The sequence below is a fragment of the Agelaius tricolor genome, unplaced genomic scaffold (genome assembly GCF_023055355.1).
Source record: "Agelaius tricolor isolate 1412-34295 unplaced genomic scaffold, bAgeTri1.0.p SCAF_8, whole genome shotgun sequence".
NCBI lineage: Eukaryota > Metazoa > Chordata > Aves > Passeriformes > Icteridae > Agelaius > Agelaius tricolor.
In genome coordinates, this window is record NW_027269268.1 from 37,545,028 (window position 1) to 37,569,180 (window position 24,153).

The 24,153-nt window shown below is 43.0% G+C and overlaps 2 protein-coding genes across 2 annotated transcripts in view; one reads left to right on the forward strand and one right to left on the reverse strand.

Moving 5' to 3' along the window:
• The window catches only part of SCFD2 (sec1 family domain containing 2), a 187,249-nt gene extending 175,621 nt beyond the window's left edge, over positions 1-11,628 (forward strand). Inside the window, exons 7-9 of the mRNA XM_071432385.1 lie at positions 424-558; positions 5,931-6,050; positions 9,950-11,628. Of these exons, the coding sequence (XP_071288486.1) occupies positions 424-558; positions 5,931-6,050; positions 9,950-10,042 (348 nt within the window). The 3' untranslated portion in view covers positions 10,043-11,628. The remainder of the gene's footprint in view (positions 1-423; positions 559-5,930; positions 6,051-9,949) is intronic.
• Positions 11,629-13,033: 1,405 nt separating this feature from the next.
• RASL11B (RAS like family 11 member B) lies at positions 13,034-16,961 on the reverse strand. Its single transcript, XM_071432390.1, has 4 exons — positions 16,776-16,961; positions 16,634-16,690; positions 15,443-15,519; positions 13,034-14,621 (listed from the first exon to the last, which is right to left on the reverse strand). Exons 1-4 carry the CDS (start codon positions 16,897-16,899, stop codon positions 14,154-14,156), a joined length of 726 nt encoding a protein of 241 aa, XP_071288491.1. The 5' UTR covers positions 16,900-16,961; the 3' UTR covers positions 13,034-14,153.
• Between the last annotated feature and the right edge of the window lie 7,192 nt (positions 16,962-24,153).

Genomic DNA, 24,153 nt, shown 5'->3' on the forward strand with positions numbered 1-24,153 from the left:
AATAAGGTAGGAGTGGTCAATTAAAAAAAAATGTCCCTGTTTAGGGTTTGTAAAATCATTAGAAAGGGAATGAGATCTGGGTGCACAATGGGCAGCAGTGCCTCTGTACACCTTCTGTATGGCTATCCATTTCTGTATTACCTCCAGAAAGATTCTAGAGAAAGTAAAGGTCCCCCCCTTTCTTCCTTGTCCCTCTTTACTGATATTATACACATGGGGCAGAGTAAATGTGTGGCTCCCTTTCAATCCTTTCAGTCTGATGTGCTGGTGCACACCATCTGCAGTCAAGGTCACAACCTCTCTGACTGCTTTGATTTGTGGGATAATTATTTCTGTAACCTTTAACAGAAATAAAATATTTCAAATCATGGTTGCACTGAGTCTAAACAGGTTTGCTCACAATGCATTGTTCTCTTTGTGCAGGCTTCTTACAAACCTCTGCTGAAGCAGGTGGTGGAAGAGGTCTGTAATCCCGATCGGCCCGATCCTGTTGATATTGAGCACATTTCATCAGGCCTCGCTGATCTCCTTAAAACTGGATTCAGCATGTTCATGAAGGTAAACCAGCCTTCCCAAGCTCATCTGTAAGATTTTCCTGAGGTCAGAGCATCATGCAGCAGTAGCTGACTTTATTACACTGCTCAGCAGAATTTAAGGAGATAAGGTTAGGGGAGTTAAATTCTTGAAGGGGAGCTGGGAATAGCTTGAAGCATCACATTTCAGGTACAGTGCAGACAGATAGCACCTGCTGAACAAAAAAAGAGGAATGGAGCAGACTGAACATCTAAATAAGGGTCATGGTGGACACCAAAATAAGTATGATATATATGGGAAAAGGCAATGTGGTTTTGCTAAAGGGAAGTCCTGACTCAGGTGGCTTTTAGAGCTCTTCAGAGACACCCAACAAACAAATTGATAAGTGAGTGTCAGTTGCTATTACCTACCTGGCATTCCAAAAGGCATTCCACATGGCACCTCATCAAAGGACTTTAAGGACACTCAGCAGCCTTGAGATAGGAGAGAAGTAAGTATGAACGATCTGCTCTCACAGGGGGTGAAGGAGGAGCTCCAAATTCAATACCTTTTCTATAATTTGATATGCTTCAACTTGTACCATAGGGGAAGGAAGGAAGCCTGTAAGTTAGAAATTTCTTTGTGGATCCTCTTAGCATGTTTTAAGACAGTCATTCTACAAGAATTTACTCTGCCTTACAAATTAGCTCATGCTAAGTGTCTGCTAAATATTTACAGAGTTGAAGTGTGGACTAGCCAGCATGTTGTACATTCAGCCTTGTTTTACTGCACATCCTGAATTCTCCATTGAAAGCAATCCTAAATTCACACCAAACCACATCAGTAGTATGGTTATGAGTACAGTACATTTTAACATTGTGCCCAGTGTTTTTCCTTTAGTTTTACCACCACCACCCCTCCACACAGAAGAGACATCAGCAAACTGTGTGAGGCAGTGGACACAAGTTGCAGCAAGGGAAATTCCAGTTGAATAAAGGAAAAAAATTCTAACAGAAGGAGTGATTAAGTCCAGAGAATTCTCCCTCTCTGAGTTATTCAAATGTTGGCCAAACAAAGCCCTGAGCAACCTGATACAATTTTGAAGTTGGCCATGCTTTGGGCAGGGAGGTGAACTAGATGAGCTACAAGGCTCCTTCCAATTTGATTCTGTGATTCTATGGTAATAGAATTTTAATTTTTTTCCTTTGTGAAAATTCCTGCTAGACCTGCATTTAAAGTCAGGTGACAAAAATAATTTTGACTGTTGTGTTGGTACTATTCTAGAACCCAGTATCAGAATAACCAAGTTATTTTTCTGTTGTTTCAAAGAAAGCTAGTATTGAGCACATAATCAAGTAAGCCTAAAATCCAGTGCTTGTTTTCAGAAATCTGTTTCCACAGTTGAAATAGATTTCCAAGATACATTCAGTTAGGTTCCTAAATTGAAATTCTCAGTTCTTCAAAGCTAATAATAAAGCCCTAAGACAACAGAGGATACATATAGAAAAAGTGACCCAACATATCTCCATTCTTATGTCAGAACTGAAAAACTTATGCCAACACTCCAAAAATAGTACAGTTAAAAACACATTCCACTATCAAACAAAGTAACCAGGCTGTTACACCCAAGTAATTTTTTAATTACTTGGTTTATTTAAATTTTTTATTTAATTTAAAATTTATTTAAAATTTTTATTTATTTTTTAATTAATTGGTTTCATTTACCAGTAATTTTCACAATTCTATTGATTTCATTGTATTTGTTTATTGCAGAATTTTTAAGCACAAATATAGGTTATTCTTTAAATGGAAAAAATAAGAATATAAGGACTTCAGAAGGCCTAAATGGTTAGATGGAGACATTGCCACCTTTAACTAGTTTGAGGACTACTCTGTCCTTTTAGAAGGGGTGGGGGTGTGTGTGTGTGTGTGTGTGTGTGCATAAAAGAGAGAGAGAGAGACCTAAGTAGTTATGGCAGTATGTACCTGCATCTTTCCTGTTAAGACAAATATTCTACTATGAGGAATATTTAAGAGATGAGCAAGTGAACTTTGTGTAGGGTAAACATTTCATAGGCATCATCATATACTTCACAAATATGTGTCCATGCTTGCTCCCTTAGTTTGTAGCCTGGCTTGCTGGCATGTGCTCAATTGTTGCATGAATGAGTGTCTGACCAGCCTGTATTTCTGACACAATCACACCATCAGCACAGTAATTATTCTGTGAGCTTCCTTATTTTTGTTTCTTTCTCAATGCCTGAATACAAATGCCAACTCACATAAAAACACTTTGGTGATTGCCTCAGGTGTGTTAGTTCAGGACAGACTTTTAAAGACATCTCTCAACCAGAAGCTGTTTGTCTGGCAGATATGTTTGTTTTGAAGCTAAGGGATGTTGAAGGGAAAAAACCTCCCTGCTTCAAGGACTCCTGTTTTGACTGCTGCTCTAGATGACATGTTTTCTGATCATCTGACCTTGCTATCATTGATACCCACTGCCATACACAGGAGCCTAGTTTCTGGTGATTGACATTTTTCCTTTTTCCAGTTATTGAGCTAAATTAATTGGTTTCTGGTTGGTCACAAATACCAGAATCATCAGTCCTGCTGTTTTTGTTGGGTGAGTTGCAGAACAATAACAATTGTTTTTGCTGACTTTCCTCATAAAAAACCCTGTGTTTTTTGAGCTGCCATGAGCCATGAGAAAACACCTGTCCTCTAATGCCTTCCTGCTTCAGTTTTAGAGTTTTATTGACCCTGTTTCAGTTTTAGAGTTTTACTGACCACTGCTACCCTGTTTTACCACCTCCTCCTCCTCCCTCTCTCTTCTACACAGACATGTGCACGAGCAAAGAGCCCTCTGACCACCAGCATCCTGAGCACAGCCTGTGTGGTGAGGTCAGAGCTGGGGAGAAGGCCCTGGTGTCCTAGTGGGACACTCTGCTGGCTCAGGGCACCATCCCCCCTTCCTTTGGGCTCGTTCATGTCAACATAATGGTTTTGAGGGGTTTTTGGTTAATCTTTTAATTGTCTGAGACAGCTCTCTGATTTTTTTTTTAATGTATGGCATTTTGAATTGAATTTCTCTCAGGGATTTTGGCAAAATTCAGATTTCACAGTAAATTCAGAGGCAGTGGAAATGTCCCAAATCAACTGAACTATAGAAGGATCCCAGAAGATACACACTGCTTTTGTTGCAATCCATTTCAGTTCTTCTTCTCTATCACTGGAATGAGTTGTGTTTAGCTACATGCAGCCAGTTTCTTCAAAAGAGAGAGTCTTGGGTGGTTGTATTATCAAACAAGAAAAAAAACATAAATTGGCAGAAACTTGCATTCTTAACACAGCCAAATATTTTGTACCCAAAGTACTGTCCTCCTTCAAAACACTTACACATAGCATAACAAAATTACAGATTCCAAGACCCTTTTCATTTCTGTTTTAATTTAATTTAGAGTTTGCATGCCTAATAGCATTTTTAATACGCATTTCTGGAATTTGTGGTTTGAACTTTAGTCTTCTGAAAAACAGTAAGTTTTATATAGGCACCATGTGTTTGGATCTAGGTTTATTTTGATTGAAGGAAATGATTTGTCAAGACATTTTCTCTTTAGCATAACCCTGAAAGCTCATGATTTCCAGTTCTTATACTGGGTGTCCTTTGTATGCCCAATGTTCTGCATGCATGTTAATTCTGAGTTTGTTTTTGCTAGGAAAGATTTTAGGAATCATAGAATCCTAGAATCACAGAATATTCTGAGTTGGAAGGAACCCACAAGGATGATGGAGTCCAGCTCCTGGTCCTGCACAACACCATTCCCAAGTATCACACCATGTGCCCAAGGGTATTATCCAGGCAGGTGTTGTGACCACTTTCCTGGCAGGCCTGTTCCAGTGCCCTGGAATTGTAGTATATATGCTATCAACAAAGTCAGAGAGTAAGCCAGTATGCAAATACTCAGCTCACTAATACATCTGTCTAAGGCAGTTCTACTAGTTTCAAAGGCTCAGGAATTCAAGAGCTCCTTGCTTGGGGAGCAGCATTGAACAGGGAACCAGCCCCATGTAATCAAAGCCAGCTAGCCTGGAGAGAGAACATGGCATCTCCCTGTGCTGGCTTCAAAAGGAAGGGTCCTTGCTGAAGGTTACCAGGCAGAAAGCCTGACAGACCTGCAGGATGAAAAAGTGCCAAAAGACTAAATATAGGAAAGCCACAATAAGGAAAACAAGAGGAGCTGTATCCCCAGGATCTGGAGCCACAAGGATCAAAGCAAGCTGCTGTGGTGGGGAAAGCAAAGGAGCCCTGCTCTGCCCAAACATGGGCTGACACCAATTTCACTCTGTGGAGTGAATGCTGTTAAAAGCCTACACCCACACAAGGAGAGGAGGCAGAGAGTCTAAAAAGGAATTAAACTACTTTGTCACTTTTCAGAACCGAACATTTGGAGTGTTTCATGCTCCAGGGTGATGTGACAAGAGCAATTGCATGGCATCTGTTGACATCCCTCCCAAAGACTGGATCAAGGTAGTGTCAGGGGAGTGTGTTTTCTCAAGAAGAAAACAGTTTGCTAGGAAACAGCAAAGTTATCAAACTTCTAGAAGTGGCTAAGAGGAAACTGATGTAAAGCATCACCTTCACGTTTAAAATTAAAACACACATTTGAAATTAATTAAAGCATCACTTTTACATTTAAACTTAATTATGAGGTCTTAACTGAAGTGGGATATTTGTGCCATTTTAAAGATAATTGAGGAAAAATGAAACAAGTATTTTCTTGGAGCTAAAGGTCCTCTATATTAGTTACAAGGTAGTCATAGAAGCATGGAAAACTCTGAATTGAAACTAGCTGTAAACTGATTTTATACTATAATGTACCTTATTTATTTTTATTGGATGAATTGTAAAAGATTATTCACTGCACCGGTGAAAACACATTGCATAAAATTCTTTTCCATGTTGACCTCAGGCAGGGATTCTAGCATGTTTGGGCTGGACTCTTTGCTTCTGCTGGGTAGTAATTTACCCCTCATTCCCTAAAGTCTCCTGTGTATGTGTATCCAAAGTAAACATCCACCCAAGTACTCTCCTCCCTCTCTGAGAAAGGGAAGAAACTAATGAAGAAGGAATGGAGGGAGAAACCCACAGACTTCAGGAGAAACTCCTGTAGGTTTCAGGGGAATCCATGGAGACTTTATTTCCCTGGAAACAGCTAATTAGTTCTAACTGGGCATCTTCCCCATTGATTTCTCTCTCAGCTGCTACAGCATTCCGTGAATATTCCTTTCTGAGCTTCCTCTTTGGTATTCCTCTAGCCACACCTCTTTGGTCTTCCACTAGGGAGCTGATCACTGATAATCCATAGGTTTGGACCTAGATGAAGTGAGTACAACTAATGCTTTTCTTCATTTTCCAGGTGAATCGCCCTCACCCTGGTGATCATCCTCTTCTGATCATCTTTATGGTTGGAGGAGTGTCGGTCTCCGAGGTCAAAATGGTGAAGGATTTGGTAGCAACACGCAAACCTGGTACCCAGGTACAAACAGCTAAGAAACTAAGAAAATTCATCAAATAGTGTTCCCTATAGCACTGGTACCAAACCTACAGAAAGCCACAGCCATATGGGCAGAATGATGCTAGGGTTTTTGCTGTGAAACATCTGTAGGCAACAAGTATTCAGGCACCAAGGGTTTGTTTTTTCACATTATAGTCAGCAACAAAAGTTCAGACTCGGGTTGGAGAGTTCAGAACAGACTAGCATTAATTTGAAGTAGCTTCCATAGTTTCTTTGTGTTCTTTATAAACAGAAACATCTGCTGTCCAAAAAGCTACAGGATCCCTGGTCATCCATCTATGGGACATAGTGCAGGGATACTCAGGAGCCTGAGTACCACCTAGTGACTTACCAGTGGTAATCCTGCAGGCACACCAATTAGCAATGGTGAGGAGCAAAATAAATTAACCTGGATACAGCTGTACTGTTCCTGTGTCTGGCCAGATGTCTCTGATAGCTGACCACTAGACCTTAAGTAGCCTGAAGCAGGTTGTGTGGAGAAAGCCCCAAGTCTCTGCATCCCTTGAATGTGCTGTTGGAGTCCTGGAAGGAGTTCCCACAGTGAGGTTTCAGTAATGTCCATGTGGCTGATCTTTGCCTCATCCACTCTCTGGCAGCAGAACTTGATTACAGTAACTGACATCGGAATGGAGGAGGGAGAGGAGGAGGATGGGTGAGCTCTGGTGGTACCTGAGGTGTTAAAAATCATCATTAATTGTGGAGGACCAAGCAGGTGTCTGTTGAGTACTGCAGATACACAGGGTAGTACAAAGACTCTAAAGTGCTGTGTAACCAGCTGCATCATAGACATAACTCTGGTTTCCAGAGAGGCTGGCAAACATCTTGTTTTCAAGTCCTGTGGAAGGCAATTTTCATTATTGAGAAATCATTAGCAAAATGGAGCCAACCAAAGGCAAAGCAGCCCCTCAGTCTGACATGTGTTTCCATGTTTCAGTTGTCATTGCAAGGCAGTCTCAAGAAGTATTTTGTAAGATGGAGTACCATTTTAGCAAGTTTTTTTAAAATCTGATAACACCTTTCTTGCCCACTAATCTGCTGCTAATCTCCTCAAAATAGCAAATTATATTTTCCTTCTTGGAGGGGAGTTGAGTTGTGACACACTGATGGACAAGTTAATCCACACACAAAATGTATTAAGACACCTTGAAAGATAAACAGAGGGTTAACATCTGAGTTGGTTGAGAACTATGCAGGGAGATTTTCAACTAGCTTTCTAGAGGGACTTAAGGCTTGACAGTGGTGACATGGGATCTGGTGTTGCTTTGCTTTGGCTTAACCCTGGCAGCAGGTCACCCTCTGAGGCAGATTCCTAAAGCATTTTAAGCTTTTGCTGCATCTTGCCCTTTATCCAAATGTGCTGTGTTAGAGGTGAAAGAACTTTGGGGGAGAGGCGGGAGGAGGAAGAGAAAGAAGAAACTAAGCAGTTGTGCAAATCTCTCACAAAAAAAAAAAAGTTTGTTGGCTTTACCTGGATTTCTGCACTATAGTTGTGAATATGCACCACCTGTTTAGGATTATTCTCTTTTCAAAAAGCCAGGCATTTATCTAACTCAAGCCAGGATTAAACAGAGCCTTTTTGTGCTGTTCAGGCAGTCAGGTTCAGGCTTCAGGGAAACACTGGCCTTCCAAGTCCATTCCAGTCAAACAAAGCACTAACATTTATACTAATTACTGGCTCTTGGAAAACTGGAGAAATGTGTAAGTACAAAAATTGAGTAAAGTAATTGTAGAAAAACTGACAGGGTGCATTGATTACTTCAGCAATGACATTTAAATGTGGAATAAGAGACACATGTTTCCATCCACAGAACTGTTCTGCATCTGAATCTGAATGACAATTTTATTTCTCATGGAGAAGCACAAAGAAATACAGTGTTTCCTATGCACCATTTGGTTTTGGATTGTGGTAAATAGCTCCCCATAACTAGTGAGAAGTATCCTATTTTTGAAGGAAGAAATTACTCCTCTTTTTCTGCTTTAATCAGGAGAGTAATAAAGGAGAAAGAAAGAGCATGAGAGAATGTTTCTCCCTCCCTTCTCCCAACATTACAACCATCTATGTGGTCGTGGCTGAGGCCAGCAGACTGATAAACTTTCAGATGCCCCTTTAGATGCTAGCTGCATCCTTCCCTACCTTCAAGTGTGCCATTGGAGTTCAGTGGGTCAGGATGGGGGCTCCTGGCTCTTCCACCTTGGCTGCCACTAGGAGGGGATAGCCCTTCAGGTGAAGGGTGAAAGGCAGGCATGGAGTACAGAACAAGGAGAGGGCTGCAAAGGACTGTCCTGAAAGAGCTGCCTGGAGAAGAGATGGACTTACTTATCTGGGCAATTCTCCTCTGTAAAAATGAAAGAACAAACATTCACATTTATCCCCCTCAACAAGCCCCTGGAAATACTGGAGGGAAAGAAGTCCTGCTGTATTCAAGCATCTTTTCTGAGATATTAAAGTTGGAGATCTCCTTTTTCGCTCTGAGCTTGCTATTTGTTGCACAAATCCCCTGAGGATTCAGTGGAAGGACTTCAAGAAGAAATTGCTTTTATCTGCCAGTGGCTATTGTTGATGTTTGGCTTGTAAACTAGAAAAACTTTAGTAACATGTCCCTTCATGTTTTTCAGAGTTAAAGCTGCATGATAACAAGATGAGCGCATACTGTACTATAGTCTGATTCTCGTGTAACATAAGTAAGACAGTGTCAGCCTTTGGCATCTGCAAGTTATAGAGACTTTTTCAGGCTTATGAAGGAAGAGATAATCAGTGTCAGTTTGCTGCAGATTGTGTGGGAGGACAAGGGAAGAGGAGAAGTGAGGGGGAAGCTATCACCAATACAGAAGGGATCTTTTCAGTATCTGAAGTGAAAAGATGAAAGAAAGAGCAACACAAAAAGTTGAAATGCAGCATTACCACATACTTAAGCTACATGATGGACAGCACAAGGCATTTGATAGCTGCTGCAGTAGATGGACACACATACTCTGTTGTTGATGTTTGTGCTTCCTCTCCTGGTTTTTGCGCTGAAGAAGCAAATTCATTTTCAAGTGAGCTAAAATGATTAAATCTGCCCCCAGATCCCAGCCTGCAATCCTGACCCTATGGACACTGCTAAACTTGGGGCTCAGTAAGAGCAGTGTCCTATGATTGCAACCCTGGCTTAGCTCCTCACAGCAAGAGTGTACACACTAACTCCTGGATGATAGCTTTGCTCTGCAGAGAAGCCTTCACACCACATAATTACATAATGGTTTTCACTCAGGGAAAACAGATACTTGCACCTAGCAGCATGTCTATCATGGTTGTAGTAAGCAATGGTTTCATTCATCAGACCCATCTGCGATTAAAAACTGGAAGAAACCAAAGTGATAACATCTGACAGTGCTCAAGGTTGAGCCTGATGTGCAGAACAGCCTGTGCCTGGTCTGAAAAGATGAATTGGAACCGGGAGTATGGCTTCCTGCAGCAGGCACTTCTGTGGTGCTCACCTTACCTTCAACTGAGAGGAAACAGGCATCACTCAAATCTGTGCTGTAGGAGAGGAAACTGCAGCTTCATCAGCTGGTGCCTCGCAGTAAATGCACTGGCAGTCACAATAAATCACCAGGTAAAATGTGGGTAGAAATGTGTCAAAGCACACATTCATTAAGCGTACAATGCTAGCAGTCATGTTGCTCCTTAAAGTGATTTAACTGCAGTTATTAGCCAGCAGACAGTTTTGCTGGACAAGGTGCATTGCTCTATCAGTAAACACCAAGTGCAGACAGCCTGCCTAGAGCTGGGTAAAGCAAACAGTTACTGTCTATGGCTCATTAGTACTGTCTCAATCCCTTTCAGCTTGACTTGTTGCTTCTTGTTCCCCTTCTTTCAGGTAATTGTGCTCTCCTCTGTGCTCCTGACACCACACAGTGCTGTTGAGCTGTTGTTTGCCTCAGACCGTCTCCAGCCTGACGCTCGTATCTGACGGCGGGAGGCTGTGGAGAAGATGAGTGCCTTGCCTGGAAACATCAAATTCCTGCTCTGTCACTCTTCTCAAGAGCCCTCCAAAAACTGATGTGTCAACTGCTGCAATTACAGCTGCAGGTGAAACAGCAGGGTATCTGGCTGCAAGGGAACACCTGCAGCTCATGGGCAGCTCTTCAGAATGGTCCATTTGTCCAACAACAAACCTCCCCTCCTTGACGATAGCACTGCGCAGTGCTGAATCACTCCCAGCCTCACTCAGCATGGTGAGGGCAATTGTTTGTAATCATTCCCGAGCAAAAGAGCAGCTGAGAACCAGGTGATGCACAATTTGCACTCCTCAAGCAGTACCATTTTTTTCTGATGGTTTTGCTGGGCTTTCTGGTAGGAAATGCTGCTCAAGGAGTGAGAGGCTAGCAAAATCCACCCTCTGTCATGCTACCTTGCCAGATGTGTGCCTTACAATGTTAACAGCATCTACTTGCACTTTGTTCCTCACACCAGAGAGATCATGGAACAGAGCCCTGATTTGGCTGGCACACAGCACCCAGCCTGGCCATGCTCTTTCAGCAGGACTGTTAGAGGCAGGGAAGCAGAGCCAGACTCAAGGGCTGGGTTACATGGCTGCTTCTCTCTCAGCTTCCAGTTTCCTGCTCTAGTTTCTCCACCCACAGTCCCAGAAGAAAAGACAGTTTCTGATGGCACACATCTCTGTAGATTTATGCAGGAGGCCATATGGGCTGTGATGGTTTGATGATAACCCCAAAAGAATCCTCCCCTCACATGCATTTAAAAAAGAAGGAACAAAAAAAAATTTTAAAAAGGGCATGATCCCATTTTCAAGAGGCCACAGCACAGATTCTTTCTTGAGCTAGATTTCTGAACAGCATGATTAGAAAACAGCTTTTATTTTTAATTTATAATCATGAAATAGCTGCAATCAAATTCAGTTATGTAACTTTTCTTTATAAAATTTTGCTAAAATCTGTGATGAAAGAGCAGCAGCCAATAGAGAATTGCATGTAGCACCGAGATTTCCAAATTGCAACATAAAATGGTGGAGCTCTAAAGCTGCATCCTCTTACTTCATCCAAGTAATGCTACAACTATAGCTTACACTGAGATGAGAATGTGAAATTAAGTGACATTCACTCTATCATAGCATCCTTTATTATCCCAGAGTAGAATAAATGGGAAGTAGTTTTTTAAATTTTGTTCACTAGCTAGCATTAGTTCTCCTAAATGTTTATAATGGTCTTCAGAAAAGGGTGCATTTTGGTTTAAATTCAATTTTGAGTGGCTGGAAGGAAACAATGGACTGATTATAAAGCATGGACAATGTTGCCTCTATGGAAGAGAAATTTATAAGAATGACTATAGAATGGAACTTTGTGCTAGAAAAAATGAGAAATGCTATGAGATTGCAATATTAAAAGCTCAAGGAATAGTTTGAATAGAGCAACTGGAAAGCAAGTAGCTGGTCTCTTGGTTTTTCTGTCATTCTGTACTGTTCAATCTTTCTTATAATATGATTGTTTCATAAATTCTGTAATCAATAAAGCAATGCTCTCACAATGCCAAACCTAATCTGCCTTCTCCTTTTCTCCTAGTATGCAGAGCTACACATGCCAGAACTGTATATTCCTGCAATCCCTTTTACTTTTGCATTATTTGATTGCCCCTAAGAATCTAGACCGTCTATCTTGGTCCTAGAACATTTCCTAAACTCTGCTCATAGCAGAAAGGCTTGCCTGTGTTCAGTGCCATTGCTGAGCTCAGGAACTCACACCTCTGAGATGCTGCTGGAGGCTGCTGGTTGTGGTCTTCACCCCCCCACCTCTCTTTCATCAAATGCCCTCAGGTCTCTGACTTGGCCATCCACTGTATTGAGGAGGCAGGGCTGAGTCTGAGCAGACAGCAGTGACCTTGCACTTCCTCTGGGTCAAGTAGAGACAGACACAGCTTCCCAGGCACACACACACTGGAGGAATCTTCTCAGCCTGTGGGGCCACAGCTGTGGTAATTGATGCTGCTTATGGACCAAAAGTACAGTGGAGACTTTCCAGTGCCCTAGTGCAACAGTAAGCTTATTTATTTGTAGGAAATAGCTGTAGCAGCTACAGGGACCCTGTGCTGGGGGAAAAGGTGAAGGGATGAGGGATCTTCTGCCAGTCCCACGTGAGTAGAAACAGTACAGAAGAAAGTTGAATGGGCAGGTGCAAGACCATAACAAAGAGTGTCTGAGTTCCCTGCCTGCAACATCAAGCAATATTCAGAAGGCACAAAGAGGAAAAAACATAAAGCTACTCTTGGGAAATTGATTTACTTATCTATTAATAAGCTAAGCACTATTTGGTATAAGCTCAGTTTTGTTTGCAACTCCAATCCTAAATCACTTGGCTAGTAACTCATGGTCCAAAAGATTATCATCAGGGACCCTGTCAGAGTTTCCCTGCATCACTTACTGCAGCTGTGTGCTAACAAGGTGAGCCTGTATGGCCATCAGCCTAGTGCCAGCACAAACATACCCCTCAGGCAGGCTTTTAGTAAAGCTACTTAAACATGAAAAAGATAGTTGAAGACTTGCAATTTGTTTAAGGTCTTCACAGTGATATAGCTCAAAACAATTTTTTTTTAAAGAAAGTGGCATAGAGTTCATGTTTTCCAGGTTTTGACCTACTTCACACTATTCCTTTCTCATTAAAGACCAAAGTATTTTTGACAAGTGGAAATGAAGAATCCCATTTTAATTTGAAAGGTCTCTGCCTTATTCAGTTCCTCTCCTACAGGAATTTCCCAAAAGGAAGTTGTAAAGCACTTGTGAGAGTAAAACCCCTGTGGTTTATGCTAATAAAGCAACAGCATAGGCAGGAAAGGACACCTTGCTGTTTCTGCAGGGTATGTTAACTACCTTAAGAAAGCTATTACTTTGTCTCAACATTTCACTGGTTGTTACTCCTTGTTTCTCACCCCCAAAGAACACACAAGGAAATAGGCAATTCAAAAATTTAATGTTGTACCAGGCAGTAAGAATGAAAAGTCCACTCCCTAGGAGGAGTAACTGTACACAAAATAAATAAGTTACAGTTTAAACAAAAGCACGACCGGCTTTTTAAAGTGCATGTGTATAAGGTCCTTAGGCTCTGAACTCCATTGGTTCAATATTAAAAAGAATTAAGTATTTATATAAAATCTGCCATATGTTTAAGAACGAAGAGGGTCTGGCTCAGCTCAGAACAAGCCATCAGCTTCATTGCCTGGAGCCAGCCATGCCTCACACCTTTTGTTCTTTTTGCACCTACTGCACACAGGAGAGAGAGAGAGAAAAAAGGATGTCTTAGAATGGCATCTGTATTAGACTGTCACTCCACACACATTCCTCAGAAGCTCCATGTTGGATCATTTAGTCTGGAAAGTACTTTTTTAAGACAGTAAAAGTTGTTTGCAATTAGATATGTTTACACCCTGTGGACAATAGCTTTGCATACAAAGAGTAAGGTCAAGTTGTCAGCAATAGCATGGCTAGTAAAAAATAAAGATCATTGTTTACAGTCTTGATGCTCAGTCCTGTCCACTTATTTTACACTTATTTTTACAGAACCATTTGATGTTTGCTTATTTGTTTTGAAATACACAGAACAAAACCAGTTCTACCGTGCAATAAAATTAAACAGTTGCATCATGCTGTCCTTCATCCATGTGAGAACAAAACTCAAGCGGTTACTTCTGAACAGGGACCTGCAGTTCAGGGCATTTCCCTGCTCAAGTTGAGTTACAGCAAAAAGGTTGTTTCTGCACAAATGAAAGCCAAATCTGTCCAACTGGGGAAAAGGCAAACGGTTTCATTTACTGAAAAGGTCCCTATCCAAATGAAAACATCTGTTCAGTAAGTTGCAAAGTACAACTTTTTCAGGTGGTTTTATAGGTTTTTTTTCCCCCTTTTCTAATCTGACACTGTTCCTTTTTTAAGCAACTGCTTAAAGACTTCTACCATACAAAAGGCTACTCAAACCATCCTCCTTTCACAATACCTTGGATTCTACATGTGCCAGTGTTAAACACCCCAGGTTTCAATCTCAAGCTAAACATTGGGTAGACCAAGGGCTGTGCCATTAAACAGAAGTGACAGTCCTCACTTTGGCAGACAAAGCTTGCTTAAACCTTCTCTTCAGATCCTGCATGTTGGGTGATTTTGGCCGTGGAATAAGAGAGGTTCTCCTCCTCTCAGGGGTGCTGGTTATTTGCTGTTTATTGACTTCTTTACAAAGGAGATGGAAGGCATTGAAGACGTTATTATAGTTTTCACTGACAGATACTTCATAGAAAGTACAGCCCAGCATATTGGCCAGCTGAAGTCCCTGCTGAGGCTCCACCTCTTTGATATGCAAGAGATCAGCTTTGTTTGCCACAATGACGACAGGGACCAGGTTCCCTGGGTGCAGCTGTCGAACGTGATGGTAAAGGTGACTGAGTAGTTCAAAGCTCTTATAGTCAGTGATGGAGAAGACAATCACCAGGGCATCTGCCCAGCGAATGCATCTGTTCAGCTGCTCATTACAGTCCAGACTGTGTTCATGGATCTGAAAAATGAATGGTCTCAAATTAGATAACTAAAGTCACAAAAGATTAAAGGAACCTGTCTTCAGGACTCTGTAAAGCCAAATAGCATTTTACAGCTTCAGACATATATTTGGATTTCACATGGTAAGTATGAACTTAATCCGAGCATAGCGAGTAAATGCAGATGTTGATTCAGCTGCAAAAAGCTGGAATTTAACACTGGAGTTTGCTATACTCAAATGGAAAATTGACCTGAGTAGTTCTGCATGCAGAGAAAGACTTTGTAGTTCCACAGAATGGGAAATTAACTGGCTAGACAGTAAGTCTGGGGAAGCAAAGATATGAGCTGGAAGCATTTAGACCTGGAGTGTTGCCCAGTTCAAAAAGGCAACAGTCCAGCATTACTCAGGTCTATACATTTAAAACTTCAGCTTGTGACACACTAATGAGCACAGCCACAATGTAGCAGACTTCACTTTGCCATACACATTTATGAAGCTTGTAGGGCAGCGATCATGACATTTATTTTCGCATGAACCATATTTCACATATACCACTTTGAATTGTTTCTGGATTTGTGCCTAATGTTCCCAATATACAGGAACGAGGCCACTCAAAAGTAACGGGCCTCCAATGAACAAATGATTCATTGTAACAGTCTCTCAACACAGCTGGCTTGACTGGTTCAAACACAAGTTACCACCTCTCCCACAAAGAACACCAAACTCCGAGACACGCAGCAAAACATTTTACAGAAAGACCACAGTAAGATGCTGCACAGAGGGATGCAAGCACACAAACATTTAGAGCTACTCTAGTAGCATGGTTGCATCTATCTCACCTGAACTCCTGGAGTATCTTGCACTTGGATAGCCAACATCTCTCCATCTACCTGGATGTGCCTGCTGTAGAGATTACCTGACAAGAACACCAACAGGTTCACAGGTACAGTCACCACTCTACAGACAAATGTTACTTCTGCTGCCCATTGGTTGTGTAGGGAAAGTCTAACACCCCTCATGAACCAAGAAACTAGTGCTATAAGCTTTTTGGGTGTTAACAATATTTATGATATTGCTAGAAACCTGGGATTTAATGATGAATTTACTTGCATTGAAGCTGGGCATTAAATGGTAGGCAACCTGGAACTTTTAACACTCTTAAAGACTGTCTTATCTTGAATGATAAAGGTAAGAGTGCAAAACAACCAGTTTTCATTACAAAGAAAAGCAGTTTTCTTGTCATTTAGTATTTCCATCATTTAATGAAGCTCCCTTTTAAAGTTTTCTTCCAAATTTGCCCTAAACCAAGACAAATACATTTTTTGGCTCTCTGTTAGCTACCCTGTAAGATTTTCTGGGTTCGTTGTTGTTTGGCTTTTTCAAGTAATTTCCTCAACAGAAAGCTGTCTATTTTACACCGGCATTAGTTCAGACTCTGCACTGTACTCACTGAATGAGGTATGTAACATCACCTCTCCATTTTCCCCTTTATAACTAGCTCTGCCTAGCCCATGCAGCTGCCGGCACTCAGTTTGCAGAGAACAATACAGCAGTAGGTTTACAGAATGTTTTCTTGTTTTAGCTAAAAGACTCCTTCAAAAAAGGGGTACTTCGACCACATAAAGCAAATTCTGTCCGAGACCTGGAGTACAACCCATCTCTAGAGCTGCTGCCACCACAAACCACATGTGGCTGTGCCTGGCGTGCCCCCTTCCGAGGGCTGCGAGCAGACCGGGCAGGGAAGGGGCTCTCAGGGCTCCAAGCAGCCGCGGAATCCCGGGGATTCGGGCCGCTGCCAGCCCCTGCCGAGCGCCCGCAGTCCCGGGGGGAGCGAGCGAGCTCTGCCCTCCCCACCTGTGCCCGGCGCTGGGGTTTGCGCTCTCCCTCAGGGCTCGCACCCCCGGCCAGGCAGCCTCAGGGGAGGCACCCACCGGCAGCACAGCGGCCGGGACCGCGCTCCGCCGCCCCGCGGGGCCCCCGCCCGACCCCATCCCGGCGGGAAGGAACAAAGCCGCTCGCCGCCCGCCTACCTGCGTTCCGCTCGTAGTCGCCGATGAACCGCCGGGTGAGGAACCGCACCACGAGCGCTGCGGGCAGGCACAGACAGGCACCATTAGCCGCGCTCCGCCGCCGCCAGCCCCCCGCCCGCCCCGGCCCGGCGCTGCCCCTCACCTGTCTTGCCCACGCCGCTGCCCCCCACCACCGCGATCTTGACGAGGCGGGGCCGGGCAGTGGCGGGGCCGTCGCCGCCGGGCGCGCACTCGGCGATGGTGCACATGCTCTGCGTCAGGCGCATCCCGGCCACCACCCGCGCCCGAGCTGCCGCCGCCGAGCCCCCGGCCCTTTTCTCGCCCCCGCGTCCCGCCCCGGGCCCTGGCGGCCACTCAGAGCGCCCGAACACCGCCCCGCCGCGCCCCGAAACACGCCCCGAAACACCCCCGAAACACGCCCCGAAACACGCCCCGAAACGCGCCCCAAAGCACGCCCCGGACCGCGCTCCGCCCGTGCCGGGCAGCGTGAGCGGCGGCGGGGGGCGCGGCGGACCCCGCGCCTCGGGTGGGGAAGGATGTGGGCAGTGCGGAGGTTGTGTCCGTGTGTGACCTCCCCGCTCTTTGGGAGTTAAACATCCGCAGCACCCTGACGGCGACGGATCGAGTGTTTCCGAAGATCTCAGCTCCACCGTCCACTCCCAAAATCCCGCCAGGCTGACCGAAACGCGCCCGGCGTCCATAAAGGCTCAGCCACCCGGCTGGTGCCCAGGCTGGCGGCTACATCGGCCCTGCGGGTGTCAGTATGGGTCACACACCTGACCCTGCCGCCCCACACCTCCCGATGCCATGCCTTGCCATGCCTTGCCATGCCTTGCCATGCCTTGCCATGCTTTGCTTTGCTTTGCCTTGCCTTGCCCTGCCCTGAGAGGTTCGAGCAGACTGTGAAGCACACCTGGGGCTGAGCATTGCTGGGTACGAGAGAGGCTGCTCTCCTTGCCAGCCCCCAGGCCAACAGCAGAGGTGATGGTGGATTAGCTTTGTGGGTAGTGGGTGTGTTATAAGGCTGCTATGGTCATGGGGGGGGAATTGTTTCAGAGGTGCAGTTTAAAATAAATTGATGGGTAAAAAAGATTTATAGAAAGGTATTTTAAGTCAAAAGGGGAAAGGGCAAGAGACACAATTAGAAATTAATCAATAAGGCTGAAGGACTCAAGGACTTGAATGTGAAGAAAAGATTGGATTTCTTTATGCCAGTGCAGCAGAAATGAACTGGACATTGTACCTTGAGCAAAGGGAAAGGATCTCATAGAAGATTATCTGGCATCTTTGTAATTAAGGTCATTGGAAAACCTAAAGGTGAAAGTGAAAAGGATCACTCTCCTAAGAAAGTTTTGTCTTCAAGATGAGGAAATGCAGGAGTTAAATAATGTCAACTAGAAGTAGTTACCTCAACCAGGAAAAAAGAAACAGGGCAGTGCAGTCATGTGGTGAGAAGGGCATACAGATTGAAGGAAGTCTGGCAATATTTAGAAAACCAAGAAGTATTTTGCTTCTAGTTTTAATAAAGATGGATGCAGAAGGAAGATGATTAATGGGAAGAAAGTAATGGTTAATTACTACAGTGGGGGAAAACAAACAATCTCATCCAGTGTGCAAACAGGCCAAGCATGTGGAGATGAGGGTGAAAGGAGCACAAACTTTCACTCTAGCACTCAAGTCATTCTGGAATACTTGCACTGAAGAAAGGGAGGGAAATAATTTACTATAATCTAGACAAATTTTGAAGGAAAGAATAATTCAAGATATGAGAATAAATGAAATAAAAATAAGGTATGCAATTACATGAGATGTTGCTTCAGCAAGATATCTTTTTGTGTTTCCCTTTTTCTTCAAGAAATGAAATGGGGTAGATGTAGTCTATTTGGGATCAATAATATCTGGTGCTGTCCAGACAGGAAACAGCTGTTGAAGCAGAAGAGCATATGGATCAGGAGACAATGACAAAGGGTTGTTTTGTATGGGAGGTGTCAGACTGAAGGAAAGTGGTCTGTGTGATTCATCAATGCTCCTGTCATCCTTCATGTTTTCATTACAATGGTGTGTGTCATCAAGAACACAAGCAAGCTAATGAAATCTGCTGTTGACAGAGCTGAGAGTAGTTAGTATATTGGACAAACTGTATGTCTCTTGGAACAGGTTTAATGAAAATATAATTAAATTCAATAACATTAATGACATGCAGAGATTAATTTAAAAAATTTCTTCCATTGGCCATAAGATCAGCATTTGGATAAGAGAGACTAGTTAATCTTGAGATGAGTAGGACCTGCTTAAAAAGCGAAGTGTAAACCCAACAATGTCAGGTAAGTAATTTCAGGAAAGATCTGCAGTACAGTGTGTGATTCTGTCATCCAGTCAAGAGTAAATCTGTGTTTGTCATGGTTTAACCCCAGTCAGCAACTAAGTACCACACATCTGCTTGCTTACTCCCCCCTGCCTGCCTCTCTTGGAAGGAGAATCAGAGAGAAAGTAAAGCTCATGGCTCAGGTAAGAACAGTTCAATAGTTGAGATAAAATAAAATATACAAAAGTGGGGCTTAGAAAATGGACGAGCCAGGAAAGTTAAAACTGAGGGCCAATGTCAGCATAAGAATAAATGGGTATAAACTGAGTCAGAGTAGCAAAACATCAGAACAGATCTCTAACAAGAGTGGAAGGAGCAAAACCAAGCCTAACTTCTGTAAAATTGAGCTGGAGGATTTTATAGGAGGAAATACGTGGTGTGATTGACTTCAGGGGCAATGAGATTCCGTGATCTCTTCTAAAGGCCTACAGAGAGTGTTCTAACATCATTCCCTAAATAAATGTATTAACATATAGCAATGCATACAGCCGTGGTGTCTCCAACACATGAAGGGGTGTAGTATATACCACAAAAAGGGGAAATGGGAAAGGATGATGAAAACGAGACAACGCCTCAGTAAACTGGTTTTGTAAAGGAGATGATTAATTAGGGACTGGATGAAAGTGCTAAAATAACTGGAGAATGGAATCTTCTTCCTCTGTCTCAAAATACCAAAAGCAAAACAATCAGCCAGATTGAAAGGTGGAAGTTCTGGAAAAACTGAGATACAAAATATGTTCTTGTAAAATGCATATTTGAGTCACTGAGTCAATTTCTGTAAGAAGGCATTGGAACAAAAACTAAAATTACATCTGTAATAAAAAGGAGGATGCATTTATAAAAGAGGAGATGTATTTTTCAGTACTTTATGCTACCTTGGAATTCATTAGCAGCAGTAAATAATCTTCTCAAAATTTGCACAAATTTCTTAAGTATTATGGACCAGAAAGAGGTCTAATGTGGTGTGGACAGACTTTCTCATCCATCAGTCTTTTCAATAACAAATTTCTTATATCGTCCTTTTAGGCTGAAATCACTGCTGTCAGAGATAACTTAGCCCAGATGGTCATGGGGGCAGAGCTAGTAGGAAAACAATTCCACAGTTCAGGGACACATTCCTTGGCCTTATTTTATGCCACTGGACAGAGGGTATGTTTGTATGTGGTTTTACACTTCCTATAAAGACACTTCCATCAACAGCCAGGGGGTAAACTTTTCTTTGTTCCCTAGTGCTTTGGTAATTCCAGTTCGGTTCCTCAGAGAAACAAGTGCTGTGGACACGATGTGCAGAAACATGGTCAAAGGCTGCTCATTCCAGATGAGCATTTACTTTCCAAAGCACTGTGAGATCTTTCTGTGGCTTTATAAGAGTAAATACAGGAAAGTTCCCTTTCCATGGCACAACACGTGTTCCATGCTCCCAACTTTTCAAGCCAAGTGAGCCATCCCCTGTGAAAAGCCTGGGAAGACTGGAGCTTATCCCTCCTCTGACAGAGCCCTGCACCACCTTCCAAGAGCAAAACAAAAGAGGGAGGGAGCAGAGATATTAAAAGAAACCACATAGGCAGGAAAACAACTTCTCTCTGTACTGGGAGAGATCTCCTGGCCAGCAAATCCAAGCTTACAGAGCAAGATATGATCTTCATTCCAGGGGAGAGAAAGGCGGGAGAGAGGGAACGACATGCTCCATGCACTCTCACCTACTCACAGGCTCGAGGTAGTTTCTATAGCAGCACAATAGCAGACATTTTTCTCTCTCCACAAGAAAGCCTGAGTAATGTTCTGCAATTATATTAGTCTGCATTTTAATCAGATTTTATCTTCTTTTAAGCTTGCATTTTTTTTCCCATTTCCTCTTTATGTAATGGTACCAAACTCTAATCCAAGAAGTGAAAAGCTCAAAGGTTTTGTTTTTCATTCAGGGCTTCCCATCTGCTGTCAGTATTTTTTTGAACTGGTTTGTGCCCCCAGAGTACAAGCAGTTGTTCTGCACACAGAGTGCTGGTTTTATCTGAAATGTGGGGGGGAAAGCCCCAATGGCAAAATGTCTTGAATTAATAAGATCTCTAATGCTTCATTCAAAAAGGTATATGAGAGAACATAGCAAAATTTTTGTTTGCCATTTTAAGAATGCCTCAGGATCTATATTAAGCCTTCTAAAAGCTATGGGATTAAAGCCACATTACCAACCACTCTCAATCTCACCTGATTCACAACAGAGTCAGTTCATCAAGAGGCTAATGCCTGGGTTGCATTAGGGAAGGTCAGTGACAAGCCCTGCTGTGCCAGGCCAGCTGTAGGATGATGTTGACACTGGCAGAGGAGTTCTGGGGCTGGTATAGTTTCTCTCAGTTGCTAAGTAAATGAAGAGCTTGTTTCATATTCATTCTTCAAGTCTAACCTCTGCAGATCCTTTAAGTTTGTGGAGTTGTGACCCAGAAATTGCATCCCTGAAACTGCAGAGAGGGAAGGCAGTGTTTTGATTATCACCTCCCCAAATTTCAGCTGGCACCTCTGGGCATGCAGCAGCTGGCCAGCTGTTGAGTGGCCCTGGGTGCTCGTGTCCTGCCCTGCTCAGGGTTTCAGCCAGGATGGCACACGCTCTCACTGAACATGGCTTGAGCTGGCCTTATGCTGAAGTCATAAGGTACTGGAAACTTCAAATTTCTAATATAAATTTTTTAGCAAGAAGAATGTAAATTCAAGTCATAGCTGCATAGTACAACAGAAAGCTATGATGCGTGAATGTGTAGGTTGCAAAGTCAATTGCAGAAAATATAGATAAGGCCAGAAATAAGATTGCCTGGGCAACCTTAACTCATCCTCCCACAGGCATATGCATTTTATTAGAGCCTTAATTGCATAATATCCTGCCATTACACTGTCTCCTGTCATACTGGCAGTCCGTGTTCTATTTGCCCATAGGAACAGAGAACCTAAATACACTTGAAGATCTGGATGTTATTCTGCATTTCTTTTAAATCCTCAATTAATCAGCCCATGCTGCAACACAGGAAGCATTCCCTTTGTACAGGAATTACTAACTCTTTCATAGGCTTATCATGGTGTATAGCAAAGATGCATGAGAAAAGTTCAGACTCCAAGTGAACTAGGCTGCCTAAGCCCAGCATGTACCTGCTACTGCAATTACCTCACCTTGAAATACCTCAATAATTTATACACCCAAATACTGTGTGGCAAAGTCCCATAAACACACTGCATTGAAGCAGAGACTGTAGCCCTGAAGTTTGAGATGAGCAGTTGAAGCACAGAAGGAGTCCTTCTCTCTCTACCTGAACGACCATCAAACCCCTGAGGACACTGGAAAACTTAGGCAGGAAGACTGAGAGAACCACATCTCAGCCTACATCAGGCTCAGACAGCATCTCTGAGCCTTCTTCTATTAATGCCACAGCCTGGGGCCAAGGCATTCCCTAAAACCAAGGAGAAAAGAGACAACCTGAGTATGTAGGCTGCAAGCATGGCAGTAGATCATGTCAGGCCAAGTACCTGGCAGAAAAGGGTGATGGGATGGGTGGGAGCTCCCCTGCAATACCAGGCTCAGGTCTTCCAGTGGTGCAGCAAGGGGCTGTGAGGGCAGTCAGAGGGGAAATGACAGTTTTGCAAGAGAGGAGGAATGACAGACACCCAAATGGTGCCTGTGAGAGGAGATGATAACCTGTTGCCAGCACACATGAGAGGGATCATGGAGGAGAGCAGAGCTCCTTAGAGCAAGGAGCAGCTCATCAGAGGGTTTTCGTTATGAGAGGGTTTTGCAGACCTTAAATGCCTAAAAGAACTAGGTACTCCATTCATCTTGCCTTTCAGTAGGAAATGGATCTGCATACCGTTTTACAAATGCAATTGCTGTTAAGAATTTGTAATGGTTTTCTAAAAAGCCTAGAACCATTGAGATTTTCATAAGGAACCAGGTGATTCAAAACATTTTGTCAATATCCAAACTAGATAAACAATAAAAAGGTAACAGGGAAAACTGGAAAGTAAATGATTCCCACTTGGGGAGCACTACTAAAAGCTATATAGGCATGCACACTACAGGAAATGGGTTATATTCTGCTTGACTGTGTTTCTGTTTCATAAATGTCTATATTCTATTATGCTCGAGGCTCAAAACCACTGGTGATACTTAGTGAAGGATGTGTGTTTTAAAGCATTTAAATGAACAGGCTTTGCTGCCTACAAGGCAGTCTTAACAGTCTTAAAAACATTTTATTCATCAAAGTTTCAGGATCGTCATTAACATTCACACAATTACTATGCAGGCAGATGACTGCAGATAAGCAGCCAAAAATTGTCAGAGGAATGGCATTCATTTTTATTAGTAAAAAAACATGGGACTTTGCAGCTACTGCAACACCCAACATTTTAATAACAATCCATTTTTCAACAGTACACTGTTCAGCTGGCTAAATATGCACAAGGATTAAACACAGGAAGCTTAAGAGCAGACTGCCATCTCTGTTTGTTTTCTATAAACCCCTTTGTGATGATGATGAACTGCACCACAACAGAGAAGTATGGTTTAGTGTTATTATATAGATGACTCATATAGCATCTACAATTTGACAAGAGCACAGGTTTTTGGTTTCTCTTTTTTTTCCCCCCTAAATAAAGCAAGTAGTCAGTCCAAAAATAGAAGTAACACTTGGAAGAATGCAGCTCCTGGAGGAATTACAAATTCCATCTACTGAAAACACAGAGGTTGGTATGCTGGGGCATCTCTGCTGAGAATATTGTGCGAAAGCCATTAATTCCTCATCTGGAATGTAAATCTCTGCCATCCAAATGGGATTTAAGTGTTTCAAGGTAGAACTTAGTTCCTGGCTGGAACCAGATTTAACCGTTTGGGCAATTTTCATGGTCATTTCTGAATTTGCTTTCTTGCTCAGAGCCCAGAGTTATTTGCCCCGTGCTACCTGCAGCGCTGTGGCGTGGAATGGCTGGAATGGGTCCCCAGGCGAGGCAGGAAATGGGGCCCTGGTGCTGCCAGCCTCCAGCTTTTCTCCTTCCTTCAGCCTGGCACTGCCTCCCCAGCAGCCTGCAGGCCAAGTCACAGGGCACACTGCTGCTGCAGCACATTCATTGCACATTTTAAGGTATAATGCCATATTAATAATAGGAAGGAAGAAAAGCA

What these genes read in the sequence shown, in the direction of transcription:
- RASL11B (XM_071432390.1), bottom strand. Translation starts at nt 16,899, where the DNA reads ATGCGCCTGACGCAGAGCATGTGCACCATCGCCGAGTGCGCGCCCGGC. An exon ending in CAGCGGCGTGGGCAAGACAG is followed by an intron (nt 16,691 to 16,775) that starts GTGAGGGGCAGC and finishes GCCTGCCCGCAG; the next exon opens with CGCTCGTGGTGCGGTTCCTC. An exon ending in AAGATACTCCAGGAGTTCAG is followed by an intron (nt 14,622 to 15,442) that starts GTGAGATAGATG and finishes TTCATTTTTCAG; the next exon opens with ATCCATGAACACAGTCTGGA.